This window comes from Catharus ustulatus, chromosome 10, assembly GCF_009819885.2.
Source record: "Catharus ustulatus isolate bCatUst1 chromosome 10, bCatUst1.pri.v2, whole genome shotgun sequence".
Lineage (NCBI taxonomy): Eukaryota > Metazoa > Chordata > Aves > Passeriformes > Turdidae > Catharus > Catharus ustulatus.
In genome coordinates this window covers 11,755,131-11,774,396 of record NC_046230.1, presented here as the reverse complement: position 1 = coordinate 11,774,396, position 19,266 = coordinate 11,755,131, and the positions used below count along the sequence as shown (strand labels likewise).

Below are 19,266 nucleotides of genomic sequence, written 5' to 3'. Positions count from 1 at the left end.
CTGTTAATATAAGGCATTACAGCATCAGTGGAGTCTGAAAAGGATGAACACAAATGCAGAATTAAACCAAAAAATGCCGGTGCACAGGCAGCTGTTGTGCAGACATTTCCGTCTACACACTCATACAGAAACGGAGGTGGGAAGTGGCAATGTGAACTTTCCAAGAGATGTAGATATGTGAAGAAAAGAAAGCAAGGAAGAGCAGAAAACTACAGCTGAAACTAAAACACCAGAGCTACCCACAGAAAGCCTTCTTTCCTGGCAGATGCTTTTCACACCAACAACAAATGCTCTTTTTTCTTTGTTTGTGCCAGGAGTGGGCAAAGGATGTCTAACAGCCCTACAGGGCACACGGGTCCTGTCTGGAGCTTAACCCTGGCTTTGAAAGCTCTGGCACATTAAAGACTATTGCTTAAAGATAAATCTCTAAGGGCTGGCACAATATAAAATATGTTAGGAAATCTGGGATTCAGCCCAAGGATGAATGGATTAACACAGATGTGGAGCTGCCATCAGTGCACCTCTAAAAGATGAGGGGAGAAAATCTCTGCTAATGGCTCATCAGACCCGGCCCTTCTGCTGCACCACTCCTTCCAGGTGTAGCCAAGGTACCAACATCCACTGCATCCAGTCATTCCACTGGGCTTTGGTGGCATTTTTCCCTAAAAAAATTTTACAGAAAATTTAGTCTTCCTTAATTTCAGTATCTCAGCATTTTCTGAGGTTATTAAAATTCCCTTCCTTCATTTGTATTATTACCTGGAAAGTATTTTGAGATTGAGGATTGAGATATATATAGATAGATATAGGTATAGATATATACATATAGATATAGATAGTACCATTCCTTGCTTCTCATTGAATCTTTGCATTTTAAGTGTAATCTGCTTCCCACTGCTTAGTTGTTTAGCTTATTTTACTTTAGACATGTCTTTAGCTGAAACGGAATTATCTCCTATAGACCATGTTGAGCCTTTTAGAAATTAAAAATGCAGAGAAGTCACCCATTATTTTTCTGAAGAAACAGCCAGTCTACTGCTCAAGAATATATATATACACACATATATACCCCCTCTTACAAAAAGATATGTTCTAGATTTAAAATTAAAAGTGTGATGCAATTGTTGGAAGCAGCATTGTTTTGTACTGGAATGTAGCTGTGCTAATCATCCAGGTTAGCACAATAACCACTGAAATAGAGACCATTTAAATAGTAGTTCGTTCTCTCCTCGGATACATATTTAAAATGAGATTACAGTAATTTCACGAATACAAGCCGCACCAATTTGACTAAGATTTTGCTCCTAAACCGGAAATGCGGCTAATAATCAGGAGCGGCTAATACAACCTCAGAAGTGCCTGCCAGAGTGCTGAGCCGAGCAGCTGCAAAGTCGGCATTTTGCGATTGTTACAAATCGCTACTTTGTTGCACCGCGGGTGGAGCCTGGCTCCGTGTAGGCAGAACGGGGGGCGGGGAGAGAGGCGGGAGAGCTCTCTTTCCTCCTCTGCCACAGCCCAGGGGAGAGACGGGGGGGGGGGCCCGGCGCCGCCATTGCTGCAGCTCGGGGAGGAGAGGGGGGACCCGGGCCGCCCCTACCGCGGCCCGGGGAGGAGAGGGGGGACCCGGGCCGCCCCTACCGCGGCCCGGGGAGGAGAGGGGGGACCCGGGCCGCCCCTACCGCGGCCCGGGGAGGGGGGGGAAGCCGGCGCCGCCATTGCTGCGGCCCGGGGAGGTGGGGGGGAAGCGCGCGCCGCCATTGCTGCGGCCCGGGAGGGGGGGGGAAGTGCGCGCCGCCATTGCTGTGGCCCGGGGAGCCGACGGGAGCCCCGCGCTGCCATTGCCGCGGCCCGGGGAGCCGACGGGGTGCTTTGTCCCCGCCCGCCGCCGCCGCGGCAGGAGCGGGGAAACTCCGTCCCTGCCCGCCGCCGGCGCCACGGGCGCGGGAAAGCTCCGTCCCCGCCCGCCGCCGCTGCCGTAGGAGCAGGGGAAGCTCCGTCCCTGCCTGCCACCGCAGGGCAGCGCCGACCCGGGGTGACCGAGCCCAGGGGCAGCGGCGGCCGGCCCCGAGCGGCAGCACCGTGCTGGACCACCTGGCCCCGTCAGCGGCCCCTAGCGGGCCGAGCCTGCACAGCCTTAGCTCAGCCAGTAAACCCCGCCCTCCCGCCGTTCTGTTAATAATTGCACGCGGGTCCTCGCTGCGAACGACAGAGCGGCTTATATTCGGGTGCGGCTTATCTATGGACAAAAACCAAAATATTTGCCAACACCCAGAGATGCGGCTTATAGTCAGTGCGGCTTGTATTCGTGAATTTACTGTATATTCTTTCTCTGTTAGAAAATACTAAAGCATCTGCATCCTCAGAGATGCCTTTTACACAAAAGCAAAGCCAAGGCCAAGCCCAGTGTCTGCCTGTGGGGTTCTGAACCTGCTGCCACTGAGTATTTCCAGAGAGTGCAACTCCAGTCTGCTCCTTCCTTGCAGAAATGGTTTTGTGCTGTTCCCTGGATAAACTTTTATACCAAATCATTGGAAGCCCTGCTTCTATACCAAATAATTCACATTCTAGCTATGTAATCTTGAAGAGCTTTGGAGTTCTAGGCCAAAAATAACTGCATTTAGCAGTTAATTAAATGATTCTGCATATGTCATCAGTGCCTTACAAGAGGTTTGATTACTAGATTTAATCTCTCAATACTTTGCAGAGTACTTTTTGGACTCAGTGTGTATTGTATGCACGTAATGACTTTGCTCTCCACACTTATTTTGTGAAATTTTTTTGGAAAACAATAAAGTACATTTAAATAGATAAATGAAAGGCATTGGAAAATATAGAGTATTATATGTATTATGCATCCTGAGGGCTGCAGGCACAAGCAGATTTTTTCCCTCTCAATTTTTAAACATGGCATTCTGTCAAGACTTATTTAATCACCTTATTACTACCTATGGGGCTTTTTTTTAAAAACTCATTTAGCTGTTTTCAGAGTCATTGTAATTTCTTGTTTATTCAGTCTGTGGGTGTATAATTCTACAACTATTATAATGTTTCAAGTACATTAATTTATTCTGCATTCCCTTTCAGATATTTAAAATCATCTTTGAAAAGCTATTCATTGTTTTTAAGTCACGTTTTTTCTGACTAGTCTGAGAACATTAAATTATTTTAAAGGAATAGATTCTATATTTTCAAGGAAGAAATGAGTAGCATATTTGGGTACAGATGCTTAATGTCAATCCTTCTTTTTCACTTGCTCCTGACTTCATGATGAGTCCCACTGAACACAGGATATAGATTTCTTTCTCAACCTGCACTAAGTTCAGATTACTGCTTAATTTGCAATTATTGAAGACAAAGAATTCAGTGTATAAAAAGCAAAGGTGTGCTTATTATGTGAACAGGAGAGTATTTCCATTGTTCACTTTTGCAAATTTGCTGCAATAAATCCCACCCTTCCAGTTAGCATGACTCAGTACTTGATAAGCAGGATTATGATCTGAAAATTTCCTCTGCCCTTGGAAGTGGGTTTGGAGCGCAAAGATTGCAGTTGTGTTTGTCCATCCCGTTCAGTTCCTGTCCCTGTGGTGTTTCAGGTCTGCGTGGAGCGATTGCGTTCGCCTTGGCCATCCGGGACACAAACTCCCAGCCCCAGCAGATGATGTTCACCACAGCCCTGCTGATCGTCTTCTTCACGGTCTGGGTCTTTGGGGGAGGCACAACCCCAATGCTCACCTGGCTGCAGATCAGGTCAGTGCAGCACCGCCAGCAGAACGGAGCCCTGCAGCTCCAGTGATCCATACAGATGAATCTCTACATCCCTGCACTTCCTAATGCTTACATTTGTGCTTTAACACTCACAAAGGAGATATTTCTGTACCTGCTAGAGGTTCCAGACCACAGGGAAAAGGCTCTTCCTAAGTTTGTTATGGGTTAAGACATAGGTTAGATACATCCTTGTCTCCTAAGAGTTTGTTTCACTACTGCTCCTTTTAAACACCATGAATACATCTCAAGAGTGTCCTCCTTGCTGCTGAAGGAAAAGCTATGCAGGCAGATTTTGCTCTCATCCTAAAATCTGCAGTTATTACACAAACATGTAATAAATTGTGTATTTCTGATTATAATGAGAATATGCTGGAAAAATCTTCCTCCACTGCTGTCTTATTCAGGCATTAATTTATTATGCATTGTTTTATATTTTTTTCTTCACTATATTTGTTTTATATATTCTTCTTCACTATATTATTTTTAAATTACTTCATAGTCACTTGTGTTCACAGAGAATGACAAGGGAGGTTAAATAACAAGAGGGAGGGAAATAGAAAACTGGAAAAAAGGATCGAATTTAAATGCAGTGTCCTTCTAATAATGAGTGTACTCATGCTGATTATTGATTCTGCTTACTTCCCAATCCATTCAGAACTCCCTGCTGTGATTTGCAAGATCACCACAGAAAAACTCACTATTGAGATAGGCCTGCAAATCCCAACTCCTTACCATTTATTCTATATATAGCATATGTTTTCCTTGTTTACAAAATGATGTCTGATTACAAGCCTTCACGTCAGACTTGCTATAAAACAGCAGCTGAAGATAACCAAATTGGGGCTTTTACAAAGAGCATAACAAAACTTGCAGACAAAATAAGGAGTAGCGTACAAGTGTCCTGGATAAACATGAAATGCAGGCATCCATGTACAGTGTGGAGGTTTTCTATTTCTGTGACAGTTTGATTCTTCTTTGTGACATGTCTCATGTCCCATAATGTCAATCAAGGCCATTACACTTTGGATACACTGGCACTATCAGTCATCTCTCTGAGATTTGCCACTTTTTCACTGTCAGTCAGCAAGAGGTTTTCTGTGTGGCAGTGGAAATGTGGATGAGGAAGTTTTCTTATTAGATCACAAGGAGCAAATCAGTCTGGGTTTCTATAACAGGAGATAAGGAATAATGCTGAGAACACAGCAAGGAAAAAGCTGTGAGCAGTAGTCAGTGTGCAGTCTGAGAGCTTGTGTCACTAGATGCCCCTCATGGTTTAGCTCTCTAGGAAATCTTTAAATTCAGATTGTGAAGTGCTTTCACAAACAAGCAATTGAATTGGATGCAAAGCATTTCTCCTGCTGCTTAGTGCTACCAGAGGTGCAAAGCCCCCCAAGACCACAAGTGAGGGGCTGTTAAAAACTCTCATATTAACTGTTCATACTGTTCAATGCACCTGCTGCTCTCTCTAGCCTCTTGTACAATCGATTTCACCAAAGGCACTCAAATAGGCAGTCATTATTGATTTGAAATGCTCGTCTCTGAGGATTTCCTCTGAATCCCATCAGATCTGCCAGACATTTTTACCAATAAAATTAATTGGGTTTGTAATCAGGATATTGATTTTCTTACTATAAAGCTATTAGGTTCATAATTTCACTTAATTTCTTGACATTGAAACACATATCTTCATAAACTATGAGGAGGCCAAATTAAGATAAAATTTTAAATAGACATCTTTAATTACAAATGTATCTTGAGGCTCTGATTTCTCCTTCTAGTGAAGGTATTTAATTGTCTTTATAATTTATTGCACTTCAATGTGGACTTTTGTCCTCAGCTACCAGCATTTGTCTTTTTAGTCTAGAGTAATTTCTCTAATAATTGTATTTAAAGGTGGTGATAATTCATGGCAATTGATGCTTGTATGGATTCTGGCAGATGAGTTTGCTGAGGAAAGTTATGGAGCTGTGGCAAATGACACCAGCTTGCTTGGTGTAGCCCCCAGCATGCTGGCACCTGTGTCTGAACAGCAATTCTGAGCTGCATCTATCCCCATGGCTCTGCAGAAGAAAAAGACAGTGTTTTTCAAGCTACTTTGAAGTGTACAGCTCACAAAGCCAAGGGAAACTGCATTACAAGTACAAAAATTATATGACTGTCTCTGAGGAGATTTATTGGGATGGGTTTGGGTGTCATCAGTTACAGAAAAAAAGGGAGAAGCCAGGGAAATGCTGCAACCATGGCTGTGATCAAAGAGGGTCCTGTGTCACAGCAGCCCTTCGCGATCAGCTGATACAAATGCACCTCAGGCTCCTTCCCAGGGCAGTTGGAAAATCTTCTGTGTGATTCCCCAGTGCTCCAGGGAACCAGATCTACCACTACTGGTCAAATCCAAAGCACAGTGCTAGCTCAGTTAATCTAAACAACTAAAGTTATTCACCTTATCAAAATAAAGTGCTTACAGGAAATTAAAAATACGTGAATGGTCGCAGTGTCTACACTGGTTTTCCCTACATAAACCACAAGTTGCTGTACAGGTAAACCTTCTCAGGAGAGAATGGTCAAAAACAGTTTGATCAAGCAAATAACAGTCCCAAGCAGAGTGTGCTTCTTTTGCCAATTTTTCATAAAAAATTATTATCCTGCATCATCCTTATTATTTAATTGAACTGAAGACATTCAGAAACTAATAGAGAGGAGCATGTGGTTTCTGAATATATTTGGATGTATTGAATCTTATTCACATGCACTGTTTTGTGTCCCCTCTCCCTCTGTGAAACAGGCTCCAGTTCTTATCATTAGTTCAGGAAATGCAGCTCTAAACTCCTCAGTCTTATCATAGAGATAAATGCTTGAGTTTATATGGTACAGACCAATTTACCCACAGTTCAGATTTAAAACATAAATAAATCTATCCCCCTTTCAGACCAAGATATGTAAAAATAACATAAATCAGAAAGAACTCACACCAATATATTTACCATTTGCTGTGCCATAATGCATTGCAGTGTTAGGGCAGAAGGCAGTACTCAGATTCCTATATTATTACCCATGTATTGTACCATATTTCAATTATTTACTGCACTCTCCATAATTTACATCGTGAAGTTCTCATAACAGTGACCAGGACTCTTGGTGTATAAGGGAATAGAACAATAACAATTTAAAAATAAGAGTAGGAATTAAACTTTTTCTGAAAAAAAATATTTGTCTCCATAATAACTGGAATTCCCATAATTTCCCCCCTCTTCTCACACCAATAGCATCAGATCCACGCTTTTCTTTCTTAGTTAAAATTTAACATAATGTAAATGTAATTTGTCACTCTATTTTTAGAGAAAAGATTAGGATATGTCCTCAGAGATAACTACCAGTTGATTTGTTCCAGGAATATGTATGGCTTATACAACACTTGTGAATTGCTGCTAAAACATATAGCAAGATATACTATCAAAATTAACCACGTGCTACAGAACAAGGCTCAGCTTCCACCTCCCATTAAGAAATGTCCTATTTATTTTGGCTGTCTCCTTTCTAAACATCTGAAACTGAGTTTCAGGGAGTGTTAAGTGTTCCCTTTCTGAAAATGAGGTCATAATTAAAAGTTCCCAGTTGTCCGGTGCAGTAACTCAGCACTTCCCAGCACAGAGGCACATGCACGGTGTTTACAGCATTAGCACTGCCATGCTGAGAGCTGAACTGCCTGCACCACGTTCCTAAATAATACATTGTCTTTTGACTTATCTGGGAGTTGTAACAGGAAAAAAAATTGCTTTTACTCCCCATGTGAAAGGACTATAATATTCAGTTATTGGCAGACAATGAATAAACCTGGATCAGCATGTGAGAATGATTTCATAATACATCAACACCAAAACAGAGATAGCCATTTAAGTTTGCATTCAAATTGAACTATTCAATAAATGTGCCTTCAGAGATGTAGAGCATTACTTGCTAATGCTTTTGGATATATGATTCCCTTCATGCCCCATACTCTGATTAAAAATAGAGAGCTACATTTTACAGTAAATCTGTACTGAGAGGTTTGAGAAAGGATTCTCCTGACAGGAAGAGCAAAAATTCCAAGCTGTTAATAAAACATGTCCTATAAAAGTATCATGCTAGGTATTGGGTCCTGTTTGTTTATCATCACCTTCTGCGTAAATGTTTGTCAAGGGATTTCCAGACTCTTTGTGCATCTCTTTGCAGTGGTTCTTCAGTTATTAAGAAGAATTTTATTCCATATTCTGAATAAATACTAAGCAGCACTGAATAGTAAATTTTACTACTGTGCCTATCTGGCTGTTGCTGTTGGTAAATGTATTTTAGAGAAGAGCTGTCTGTGTGCCTAGATGCCCTTAAAATCACACCATTTCTAGTTCACCTGAAACTTCAGTTTCAAACATCCGACCTTCTCTAGATCCTGAGGCCTGGCATACCCCATTTTTGGGGGATGAACAAGGCTGACCTAACTCACATTCTCAGCAAAAACATCTCACTCAAGAAGTGTCAACATTTTGGATCCAATAATTTCTTTCAACATCAAAGGCAGTGCTAATAAGTCATTAGGGATGCAGATGGGCAGGAGGATGAAATGCTGTGCCCTGGTTATGACTATGGCTGTCTACCACAAAAACAACCCAAAAAACAGGTTAATAGAATACAATCTGTCTTTATCTCAGCCCTTTAACAACTAGTTATAGATTGCTGAAAGACAGAACTTAGCCAGGATTGTAGCTTCAGTAGCAAAAATATTCTTTTCATTGTTCCCAAACTCTAGAGTAATAATTATTGTTATGAACCTCGTTAATTGTTTTGCTTGTATTCCTTTGAACACATTTTCCATTTGTAAAGAGGAAGGAAAGTCAGTTAAGAAAAGAAGGTTTAACTTAATGTCTTTTCCTGGCCTTGGCAGGTTCTCTCTTCTATAGCATATTCCTTTGGGTCGTATTTCCTCTAGAGTCCTGGAAAACGTTTTAGTTGAAGCGCAGCATCTATTATTTACTGTTGAAAACAGAATCTTCAACTATAATTTGTGAGTGACCACCACACAGAGAGGAACAGTGCAATTAAAGGCAGGATATTTTCAAGCACAGTTGTATTTCTGTGCACTTTGTACAGGCTATTGTTTTGTTTTGTCTTTAGAGCAGTCATAATCAGCCTAACTGGTGTTCCTTCTGAGTAACAAATATAGCTTCAATAAACAAAGTTTGATCTGGTTCACAGGGTCATATTGCTCTTTGGGCATGGTACAGTATGTATTTAAATCACACTGCAATAAACACTCCTGTTGAGAGGCCAATCTCAGCCAAGTCACTTCAGCCTGCTGAGGTTCTCTTCACCCAGACACACTTTCAAGAGAGATCACACTGTCTTTGCCTGGAAAAGCATTTAATCCTAAAAAAACCCCTCTGGAATCCAGAAACAGCTGTAATTTAATGTAACAAGTCAAACCATAAATGCTGATCTATTTTTCATGCACTGTCCTTAGCTGGCCAACTCTCTGCTCCTGTGAACATCTGCAGGACAATCTTCTGCCTGGCATCTTTTATACTGACAATAGTTTGAATATTCCTGCATTACCACTAATGGGATGTACATGAGAAAACATGTTGCTGACCCCAGGCTCTCGTCAGCATTAGGATACTACTGACCAATGTGCAGACTCTCAGGTCACAAAATCTACATTGTTGTTTAAAAAGTGTTCTTCACAATTGTGAAGAACACCTTGAAAATTATCCAAGTAAAACTAAACAGGGAAGCTTTCAGGTGTTCATGAACAGCCCACAATAAAGGCTCAGAGGAAATGCTGTCCCAGAGTTACAGAAGGAGCATTATCTTCAAGGCACATTGTTTTGCTGATGAGCTCCATCATTGTTCACACACAATATTCTGAGTACAACAGAAAAACAGTAATTAGGGATTCACAGGAAACTTCGTGGCAGTTACTCTCTGTCTACCCAGTGACTCACCTACCCAGCAGGGTGGGGAACAAGTGCTCCAGGAAGACAGTGGAAAAGGCAGAGTTTTGACTTCAGCTATAGGACATGGAGCCACTATAAATAACTATCAGTAATTTCAAGTTTAGCCAAAAGATCGTTGTCATTCAGCATTTGAATAATTTGCATGGTAATGTACTGATTACTAGTGACATGAGTCACAGAGAGCAGAAGATCAAATTTTGGTTTATCACTGCTCCCCTTGATCCCCTGTAGTACCACAGACTAAAATACAGGGTTAGAACCAAGTCAAGGATATTTTTTTAATACAAAAGTATTGCTAGACGTGATACTTTTTCCTTGGTTGGCAGTTGGGGCCACCAGTTCAGGATCTGTGGGTATGTAAGCACCTCATGTGTATGTAGTAACTACAAGAAGTAGCAAATGCTCTGGAGTTTCTGACTGAACTCACATTAGAAAGGCATTCTGTTTCAAACCCAGAGGAGTTCAACATCACACATGAAATTATCTTTCAGCAAAGAAAACATTTCTTGGGTGACACCCATACTGAAAGGGTTAAGATGATAGCTGCTTTTGTAATAGTAGCTAAAGCACGGTTAGCCTGGGAAATGCTATAAATCAAGAAGCACTATAAAATTGGACATTAAATGTATTGGATGTTATTATAAAAAGAAGAAATTGGATAATTTCCTTTCATTTCTATCTGAAAATGAGAAATCATCCGGGTAATGAATCTCAGTGATCTCCTGAAATGCCTGTCATTTATTTGCAAGGTACTTCTCAGCAAAGATAAGGTGTGCATTTGATCTCTCTCAGTTATTCACCACCGCATTTTGCCTGAATGGCACTAAAAAAGATTTATAAACAGTTGTGCTTGATAACAAAATAAAAGACTACAATACAGATGGCTTGGGCTTTCTGACTCCAAATGTGAAGGCAGTCCAGGGCAGATGTTGAATAGGAGATTTTGGATTGTAGCTGTGACTTGTGCATGACTTGTACGTGGCTCCAGCTATCAACTCTGTTGGTCTTTATTGGCCAGAGGGGTCTAATTTTGAGCACAGTCTCCTAACAGGGCAGACAGTTAAATCCCACCTCACACAGCTTGTATTTCTAGCTCCACATGGCTATTTGAAAACAGAGAAAGAAAGATATGAAAGATACACTTTTATTGCTGGAATATTTGGTACAGGAGAGGGGGAAAATTACACAACAATAAAAGGTTTGTGCCTTTCAGTCTACCAGTAACAAATGGTAAGATGAACTTTCCTCAGACCAAAAACCCTGAATAATTCCAGAAAACTATAAATAAATCTATAATTTGGAATATAATCCATCCATCTGGATTTGTGTCAATCAAACTATTTAGTTTATCCTATATCAAAATACTGTTGCTTTGATATGCCTGAGTATGCTCAAAAAGTTTTCTTCCATCTAATGCAATAATTTTTTTTCTCCCATTAAAACTTTATCATACAAAAGGTAATTGCTATGCAGCAGTCAACATGATGAAGTTCTTCGAGTTAAAAATGAAGAAAAAAATAAAGAATCAAACAAACCTATCTGAAAATAGCGCTAGAGAACATCTTAATTATTTGGAACTTTGGAATGAGACTGATGATTTATTGCTTTCTACCAAAATATCCCAAATTAATCTGGAGCTCTGACTGCTCTGTCAGAATTAAATTGGTGCAAGTATAAACCCAGTTTATTTCAAACATATGTCAAAAATGTGTCACTTGAAGATAAGAACAAGGTACAGAAAATTGTTTGAGCCTTTAAAAGTTTGATATAAATATGTGGTATCAAACTGGATTCTAGAAAAAATAAGAATCATATTAACTATGATGAATCTTATATTCCTAGTCAGCAAGTATTGAACAAGATAGTGCTTAATTCTTTCTATCATTAGTTAGAAACTGTTGCTTCCAGCAAAATTCATGCTCTCAAAACTCACTGAACTTTCATATTTTAAGAACTGATACTGATATGGCAGTGAAACTGTCAGTTGGACTAAAAAAATAGAAGGGCATGGAATTAATGGTGTTCACATTTGTTTCCATAATTTTCATTTATCCTTCTCATTTTTCTTGACTAAGAATACTAGATTATCACCAAGAAAATATTAAATGAATGCTTCATTTAGAAGGGATAAAAGTTTCCAGCATAGTTTAAAACATCATTTCAGTTTGAAAAAATACAGAATTTTTTCAAACTTTCTCAGGTTTTTAAGCTCTCCTGTGGTTTTCCTTCATGCTATCAAATATTCTACAAAGTGCAAAACCATTTCATTCCATTTTTTAACTCTACATGAAGAAGAAACCCCAAAACATACTTGTGGCTTCCAACAAGAATAAAGGTACTAACTGGGAAGATTTGGGGTCTTACAGGTCTTAAGGATCTTATGCAACATATGGACAGTGACATAAATATTCTAACTCAAAAATAGTGATCCTAAACAATAAAAACATTACTGGGTACATCTGGGTTTGCAGAGGAACTTTGTGACAGAAGAGAACTGTGACTTCACCTTTCATTAAACTTGCAGTTCTCATGAAACATTCCTCTGGAAATTCTGAACTTTGTGTTCTTTTTTAAAATGCAGAGTAGAAGGACAGGTCTGGCCTGCTTGATAAAAAGCCTATCAAATTGTTCCAGAATTAGCTGATTGTGAAAAGTTAATTAAAGCAGATATTAAGTAATCAAGGCTCTGTATGGCAATCTGGGCTTTTAGCTTTTAATAAACAGATAACTACAGTGTAATGGACTTTTGTAGAGTGAGTTACCAGAAACAGCCCAACAATGACTGGCTGGTCAGTACATCGATGAGCTTTGCATGAGAAAATTACCTCTTATCTCAGCAAGAAGTACTTGGTTTCAATGTCCTTAAAAGTATATTCTGCTCTTGCATTCTTTACTTCATCAAATAGATACACCATTTTGTTATAGGGACAAATAATATATAAAGGAATCTTGAAAGCATACATTAAATTATTTATTTTCTGTGCAAATAAATAAACAAACAGAAAAGATGTCTGTACAAAAATTTACATACAAGTTCTGTTCATGTGAAATACCCAAACAGGAATTCTAAAAAACCACAGCTTTGCTGATTTAATCTTACAAGTAGACAAGGTGTTGTACAGGGTGACCTTGGAACAGTTGTCTTTGCTGCTCACTCATTCACGAGCCCTGAGCCTGGTCAGAAATTACAGAGTGGCGTCAGGGAGGCTGCCTGCATCTGGATCTGAGTCTCAATCAGTCCCTGAGATTTTCTCATCTCCACCCCAAAGATCCCTACAAAAGCCATGGCATCCTGTTTCCCATCCAGACCCAGCAGCAGCAGCCCTGCTCTCCCTCTTGCCTGAATGGGTCTGATGGTTTCTTTCCTCTGCCTCATCCAATTTCTTCCACCCTTCTGGAAGAACTCTAGCCCAAACCTCACCAGTTCTGCACATGAATGCATATGCACCATGAGGTGAAGAAAATAAAGAAGCTAGAAAATAAATCTAGTTCACCAGAAAATGAGATCAAATTATTGTGTAGACTGGTGGCTACTGTGTTCACTAAGGATGTGTCAGCTTCTGTCCAAGTAACCATTTCTGTTCCATTTAAAATCAAGTAAAATACAGTAATCTTCTGTAGAGTAAAGTTCAGAATCCAGTCTTCCAGTACCCTTACAGTTGTCTACAGAAGAATGATTGTCCACATGCTTTCTGATCTAGTAACCCCTTACATGTACATACTCTTGAATTTGAATTCTATTGCTTCAACATAATTCCAAAAGGCAGTGTGCAGCCAATGTACTTTCTTATCTATTTACTAGGAAAAGAGGCATTGAATTCTCTGTCAGAGTATTTACTTGTATTACCTTATGACTTTGAAATCTAAGTCATAATGGATGTGTGCCACTTTCCTATCACTTACATTGAAAATCAGAATTATAAATAAGCTCCTAAATTAGATTAAGCAAATATTGATACAATTTATTACAAATATCTCAATTTGCATGTCCCAGAAAGGAGTAATGATACATTTTATAAAGTAAAAGCAATGAATCTTTTCTTTATTTCACAAAAGAAGGGAAGAAGGTTCTTGCTTTTCCAGCTGTAGATGTGGCAAATGCTGTAGTTGTGGGCTTGGCAGTGTTGGGTTAATGGTTGAACTCAGCAATCTTAAAGATCTTTTCCAACCAAAAGGATTCTGTGAATCTATGGGGAGTTTTAGGCATTAGAGTTGCCTTTCAGCTCTGAAGTTTACTGGCTCTGCTCAGTAAGGTAGGAACCTGAAGCCAATGCCAAAATATCACATATTTATGAATACACCGACAGAAATATCACATTGCCTGAAGTCACTGGCCACAGAGAAGTACTTAGAGCCCCAGGGAAGCTGAGTGGAGAAATGGGGACAGATCCTTAGCTGGTGCAGGCTGTCATAATGACATTCATTTATTTCCTGGGCCTGTAGGCAGAAGTATTCTGTGCTTTCAGAATGCCTGATCAAGGCAGTTTCTCACTCTACTTTCTCACTATGTCTCTTCTTAATCTCAGGCAAGCTTTGCTTTCCTTGTTATCACAGCTAGAATTCAGATGTTGGCTCATAATTGCTACACACAGCAGTTTATTCTTATTTTTACAAGAAGGCAATGGGAATTGAGCCCTTTTTTAACTATGATGCAACAAACACCTCCCAACACACTACAAAGAAACACAAGAAGCTTAAATAAAAGTATGAAACTTTATAGCACACTTCCTTTCTCATCCCTCCCAGCACTCCTTTTCCCCTACACTCATTTTAAACTTCAACTGGGTGCTTCAGGAGTATTGCTCAAGCTGTATATGGCTAGACAGAGAAGACAAAATAAAATTTAAATTAAAAAATCCAAACACTAGAAACTTTAGAGTGCCTTCAAATGCACTTGTGAAAAGAGAGACTTTATTTAATTAAAAGGAAAGCGTTCTATCAGTGTTTCCCAGTTAATAAGTGCCATTCCACAAAGGGGTGATTAACCCTCCTTCTGAATGCTCATGAAAAGTTTGCAAGGACTAGTGCAGGCAGTATAAAAAAAAAAAAAAATCTCGAAACAGTACATGTTTATGAGAGAGCCCCCAGCAAACAAGGCAAAAATGCCAATTTGGTTCATTACCAAAAGAAAATTAGGAAGTTTTTGACTTGAGATCAGCAGAACTAGCAGAATCAAGAGGTTTGCAACCACAGTTGAGTTGCTGACGAAAAAGAAAAGGCCAACATTGAAATCTGAAACCTTTGCTTTGCCAGCATAAGAGTTCTGAAATGCAAAACAAATGCCTGATATTTCCTCAATTCTCCTAAATACAATGCGACACAATACAAAAACACATCTACAAGTTGAATTTCATCTCTCTTAGGGCACCATATCTGAGCTTCTGGATCATTTACATTCCATTTCAGCTCTTATTCTCTCCAAATAAATAAATTTTTACCAAGTCATCCATATTTAGAAATGTGAGTAAAAACAACCCCAAGCCTAGCATTTGTACTTAGTGTACTTTCTGAACTCTACAAAGGGCCTTTGCACACTGTGAAACACGGGCATTTCCTGCAGTTCTTGACAAACACAGCAACTAACTTACAAGTGGCTATCTTCTTTGGTGCTGCTGTACAAGTAAAAGTCATCTGCAAACTGAAAAGGAAACAAAACCCCTGAACAACACTGTCCCAAAGCCACATCTGCTGCTCATGAGCCCTGGGAGTTTTGGATGAAATCTGGTCCAAACTTGGCAACTGCACAGAAAAGACTTTTTTTCTCCCTGAAACCTCTGCAGCTCAAGGGGTTGGAGGGTTTCTGTGAGCATGCACACATGCACATTTATGTCAGTAATAGCTTTGCATTGCCTCACATTGCAAACACATAGATCATAAATAGATTGGTATCTATTTTAGATACAGTAAGTCTTTGTATGAATGGCCTAAATATTATTTTAAACAGTCACAAAAGATCTAAATGTAATGCTTGAAACTGGTAAGGATGGCCAAGTTTCTTAAGGAAGGATTATATTATGAAAACAAATTCTAAATCAACAGAAATCTGCACTGTCTAAACTAAATGGTGCAATTATCAGAACAACTCATGAAATAAAAACATGGAACAGCATAAACACTAGATAAGGGGAAGCAAACTTTTCCAGCACTCCTATAGTCACTCTGTCAAAAAGGCTATTATGCATGAATTGATATTTGCTATATCAAGAGGATATAATCTATGTAGGTTTGGGGGTTTAAATGGTATGGTAAAAAAATAAATTAAATGGGTGTCTTTGAGTCATTATTTTATTTCACGTTGCTGAGAAACAAAGTGGTGGAGAAGAAATGAGAAGTTAAATTTTCCATTAAGCAGTGTCTTAGAACGCTGCCTTCAGAAAAGACGCTACTGTTCATCCTGTTCATATTTAAAGTGGCTTTAAAGTGTTTTGACACAAATGTGCACAGGTATTTTTCTGCTATTTAAAAGAAAGGATAATAATTATTGGCACTGTACACATCAAAGAAAATTTAGGTAAAACTCCTCTGTTTAAGTACCTGACATTTTTCTGAGTCTGAGCCTTTTTTCCTAGCTAAGAAAACACAGAAGGATCCTGCCAATGCTCACTCAGATTATGCACTGCAGCATCTCTGCCTATAAGAGTGACCTCAGTTCTACACACCCTTGTGCTGCATGGTGTTGAGAATTCAGAAATGCCATTTTGATTTAATCTTTGATTTTTAAAAAGGAGTACAGCATATCTTATATAGTACACAGAACAACCTGCTTTGTACAGCCTTGGGTCAATCAGTCCATACAAGTCCTTTCTATAATTCCCTGCTGCTCTGAGCATTTCAGACAGAACTTAGGTGAACATATTTCAAAGCAGGAGTTAAATATGATCTTAAACAGTGCAGTTGATTTACAAACTACTTGTGAAGAGTAGCCTAAGTGGGCAGTGGGTGACAGCTTTCGTGGCAGATCTCAGCAGCAGAGGCATTTACTCAGCATGTTTTGGTTGTAACCTGCGTTAAGCTTGACCATGTTTACTCTTCCCTTACAATGGCTCTGTGCACAACTGCTCCCAGTACTGCCTGCATATGATAAATTTCAAATGTCAATGCAAGAGATGAAGCACATGATATATTTTTCCCATGCCATGAGCCCAGGGAACTTAGAGTTGGCCATCTCATTATTTAGACTAATGCCTCAGGAGGATTTAATGTTTTACTTTGGGTTAATCACATTAGCAATAATATAATGCATCTACCATGGCCTGGGCTTCTTTCCAACACTCTGCTGTTTATGTTCAAGGGAAAATAAAGGAACAGACACCTAAAGTGATTCAGAGAACAAACATTTTACTGCTCTAAAAATTATTGACAGAATTCACTGGAGGGAACTGTTATTTCTGAGCCAGAAATTGATTCATCTAATCGATAGGATTTTATCCAAATACATCTGCGTGCAGTTTCTTTTCCTCATACGGATCTTCTTATTTTTCCTAGTTGACAAAGTTTATTAGTAACCTAAGTAAGACACCAGCAAAACAGCGTAATTCCTTATTTTTTTTTGTTTTTAAATCTCCAGTTATCTCCATGGAGTCATGAAAGTAGAAGTTAGAATATTTACTATGTGCAAAAATGATACGTTTTGTAATGCAGTGGTGTTTCTGTCTTCTTGCATTAACTGAAAATGTATTTTTAATAATGTTCCAGAGATTTTTTTTATTAATACATTTCCAATAATGTGTACAGAGCATTTGATCTGTAGACTTCTTCAAAGCAAGGGGAGAGGCATGGTAATCATAATGAAATTCTTAAAGCACATGGAGGCTGATCAATACTGTGTTTTCTTTACTGCTTCTTATTGAAAAGATTATACACAGATGCATCTGTGTGTCTAAACCTCTCCATCTGCAACATCCTTAGGCAAAGCAAAAAAAGCACGTGTTGTCACCAGTAGCTCCTTAAGACATGTAGGCTGGGGTCAGTCTCAGTAGGTGTTATTGAAAATACACAATCTTTGACTTAAAGTAATGGAAATCAAAATGTATATGCCCCTCTTTTTTTTTTTTTTAATTTTATTTCCCTTTTATCATTATAAAGATTTTGGATGGGAGGCATCACAGTCACCTCATGACAACCTTCCCACACTGGGCTGTAATTCAGTATCCCAAAGGCTCACACCTTTGTCAGGATTAACTGGGCTGGCACTCAAAAGCAGTAACATCATTACTACCAAAAAAAGGGACCCAATCCCATCTTTACTTTGAATGTTGCATCAATATTATAATATGATATCTAGGGATTCTCTTATTCTGAGTTCCAGTTCTCATCTAAGACACGAAACTCAGGTGAAAACCAAATTGCAAAATGACACCTTGCTGAGAAAGTGATAATTGCCCTGTACAGATCAGCTACTTCCATGCACAGTCCTCATATCTGAACTTCTGCAGTTTTATAAAGTTACTCAAGTCACATTATTTTTCATGTGTTATTATTTTTCAGTTTCTCTGATTAGAACACAGTATTCCTGAGTGATGTGACCCTTGTATCCACGTTTTTCTCCAGAGGTGTCTCCCTCTCAATTAAGTCTGAACAGATTTTCTTCGAATCTAAACAAAGCAATTTTTAAATAATTTTATAAAATTTTAATATCAAATAATCTACTCTTAGTATCAGAGTTTCATTTTAGAAATCTTCTGGTAGCAGTTACCTTGAATTTCAGGTTTATTGAGGGTTTGGTGTTTGGTTTTATTTCTGTAGCCATGATTAAAAATAAAAATTCAGGAGGATTACAGTCCTTTCAAGCTTTCCCATCCTTGCCCATAAATCTGTGTCTGATTGCCTACAAGTAATCACCTCCCTGCTCAGTAAGTGCAGTGTTACTGAGGGGCAGTGCCTATTAACTCACTGTGGCTGTGCCTCCTTATAACCCTGTTCTGCACTTCCTGCCCTTCCTGCACTTCAAAACAAGAGGGAGATTATAGACAGAATCTAAAAGCTTGAAAAGCAGGCAGTGAAGGGCTTACCTTGTTCTACAGATCTCAGGTTTTACATAAATGAGCTGCATAAAACGATCCCTTTCTTTCAGTGAGTAAATGACAGCAATTCCAGTGAGTGCCAGTCTCCAGTTAATGAAAGCCAGGCTGATGAGGGACAGCAGTACAGTCATAAATGGAAAGTTAAAATGACCACCACATCCCAGTGTAACTGAGAAATGCTGAGAAGTTGGCACAAACACCATGGAAAGATGCAGGGCTGGTGTGACTGTGCCCCCTGAGAAGTCAATGCCAGCAGTGGCATTGCTGGACTGGGAGCTGTGAGACCTTGTCCTGGTCCAGGACATTTTCCTTGTGTCTGTGCCCAGAGCCCTGGAGAACCTCCCCTGACACACTGCAGCTCAGAGCCTGCTCAAAGACCAGTGGGGGCATTTTAGGATAAGAATAGATTATAAAAAACCTGCTCTTTTGGTGCAGGGAGAGTGGAATGGCTCACATACAAGCACATCACACACACACCAATCCTTTCTGAGGAG

General features: G+C 39.5%; 1 protein-coding gene across 2 annotated transcripts in view; it reads left to right on the top strand.

Moving 5' to 3' along the window:
- The window catches only part of SLC9A9 (solute carrier family 9 member A9), a 187,193-nt gene that overhangs the window by 114,551 nt on the left and 53,376 nt on the right, over positions 1-19,266 (top strand). For both annotated transcript variants that reach the window (XM_033069112.2, XM_033069113.2), the window contains one exon: positions 3,594-3,747. In XM_033069112.2, coding sequence (XP_032925003.1) covers positions 3,594-3,747 — 154 coding nt within the window. The remainder of the gene's footprint in view (positions 1-3,593; positions 3,748-19,266) is intronic.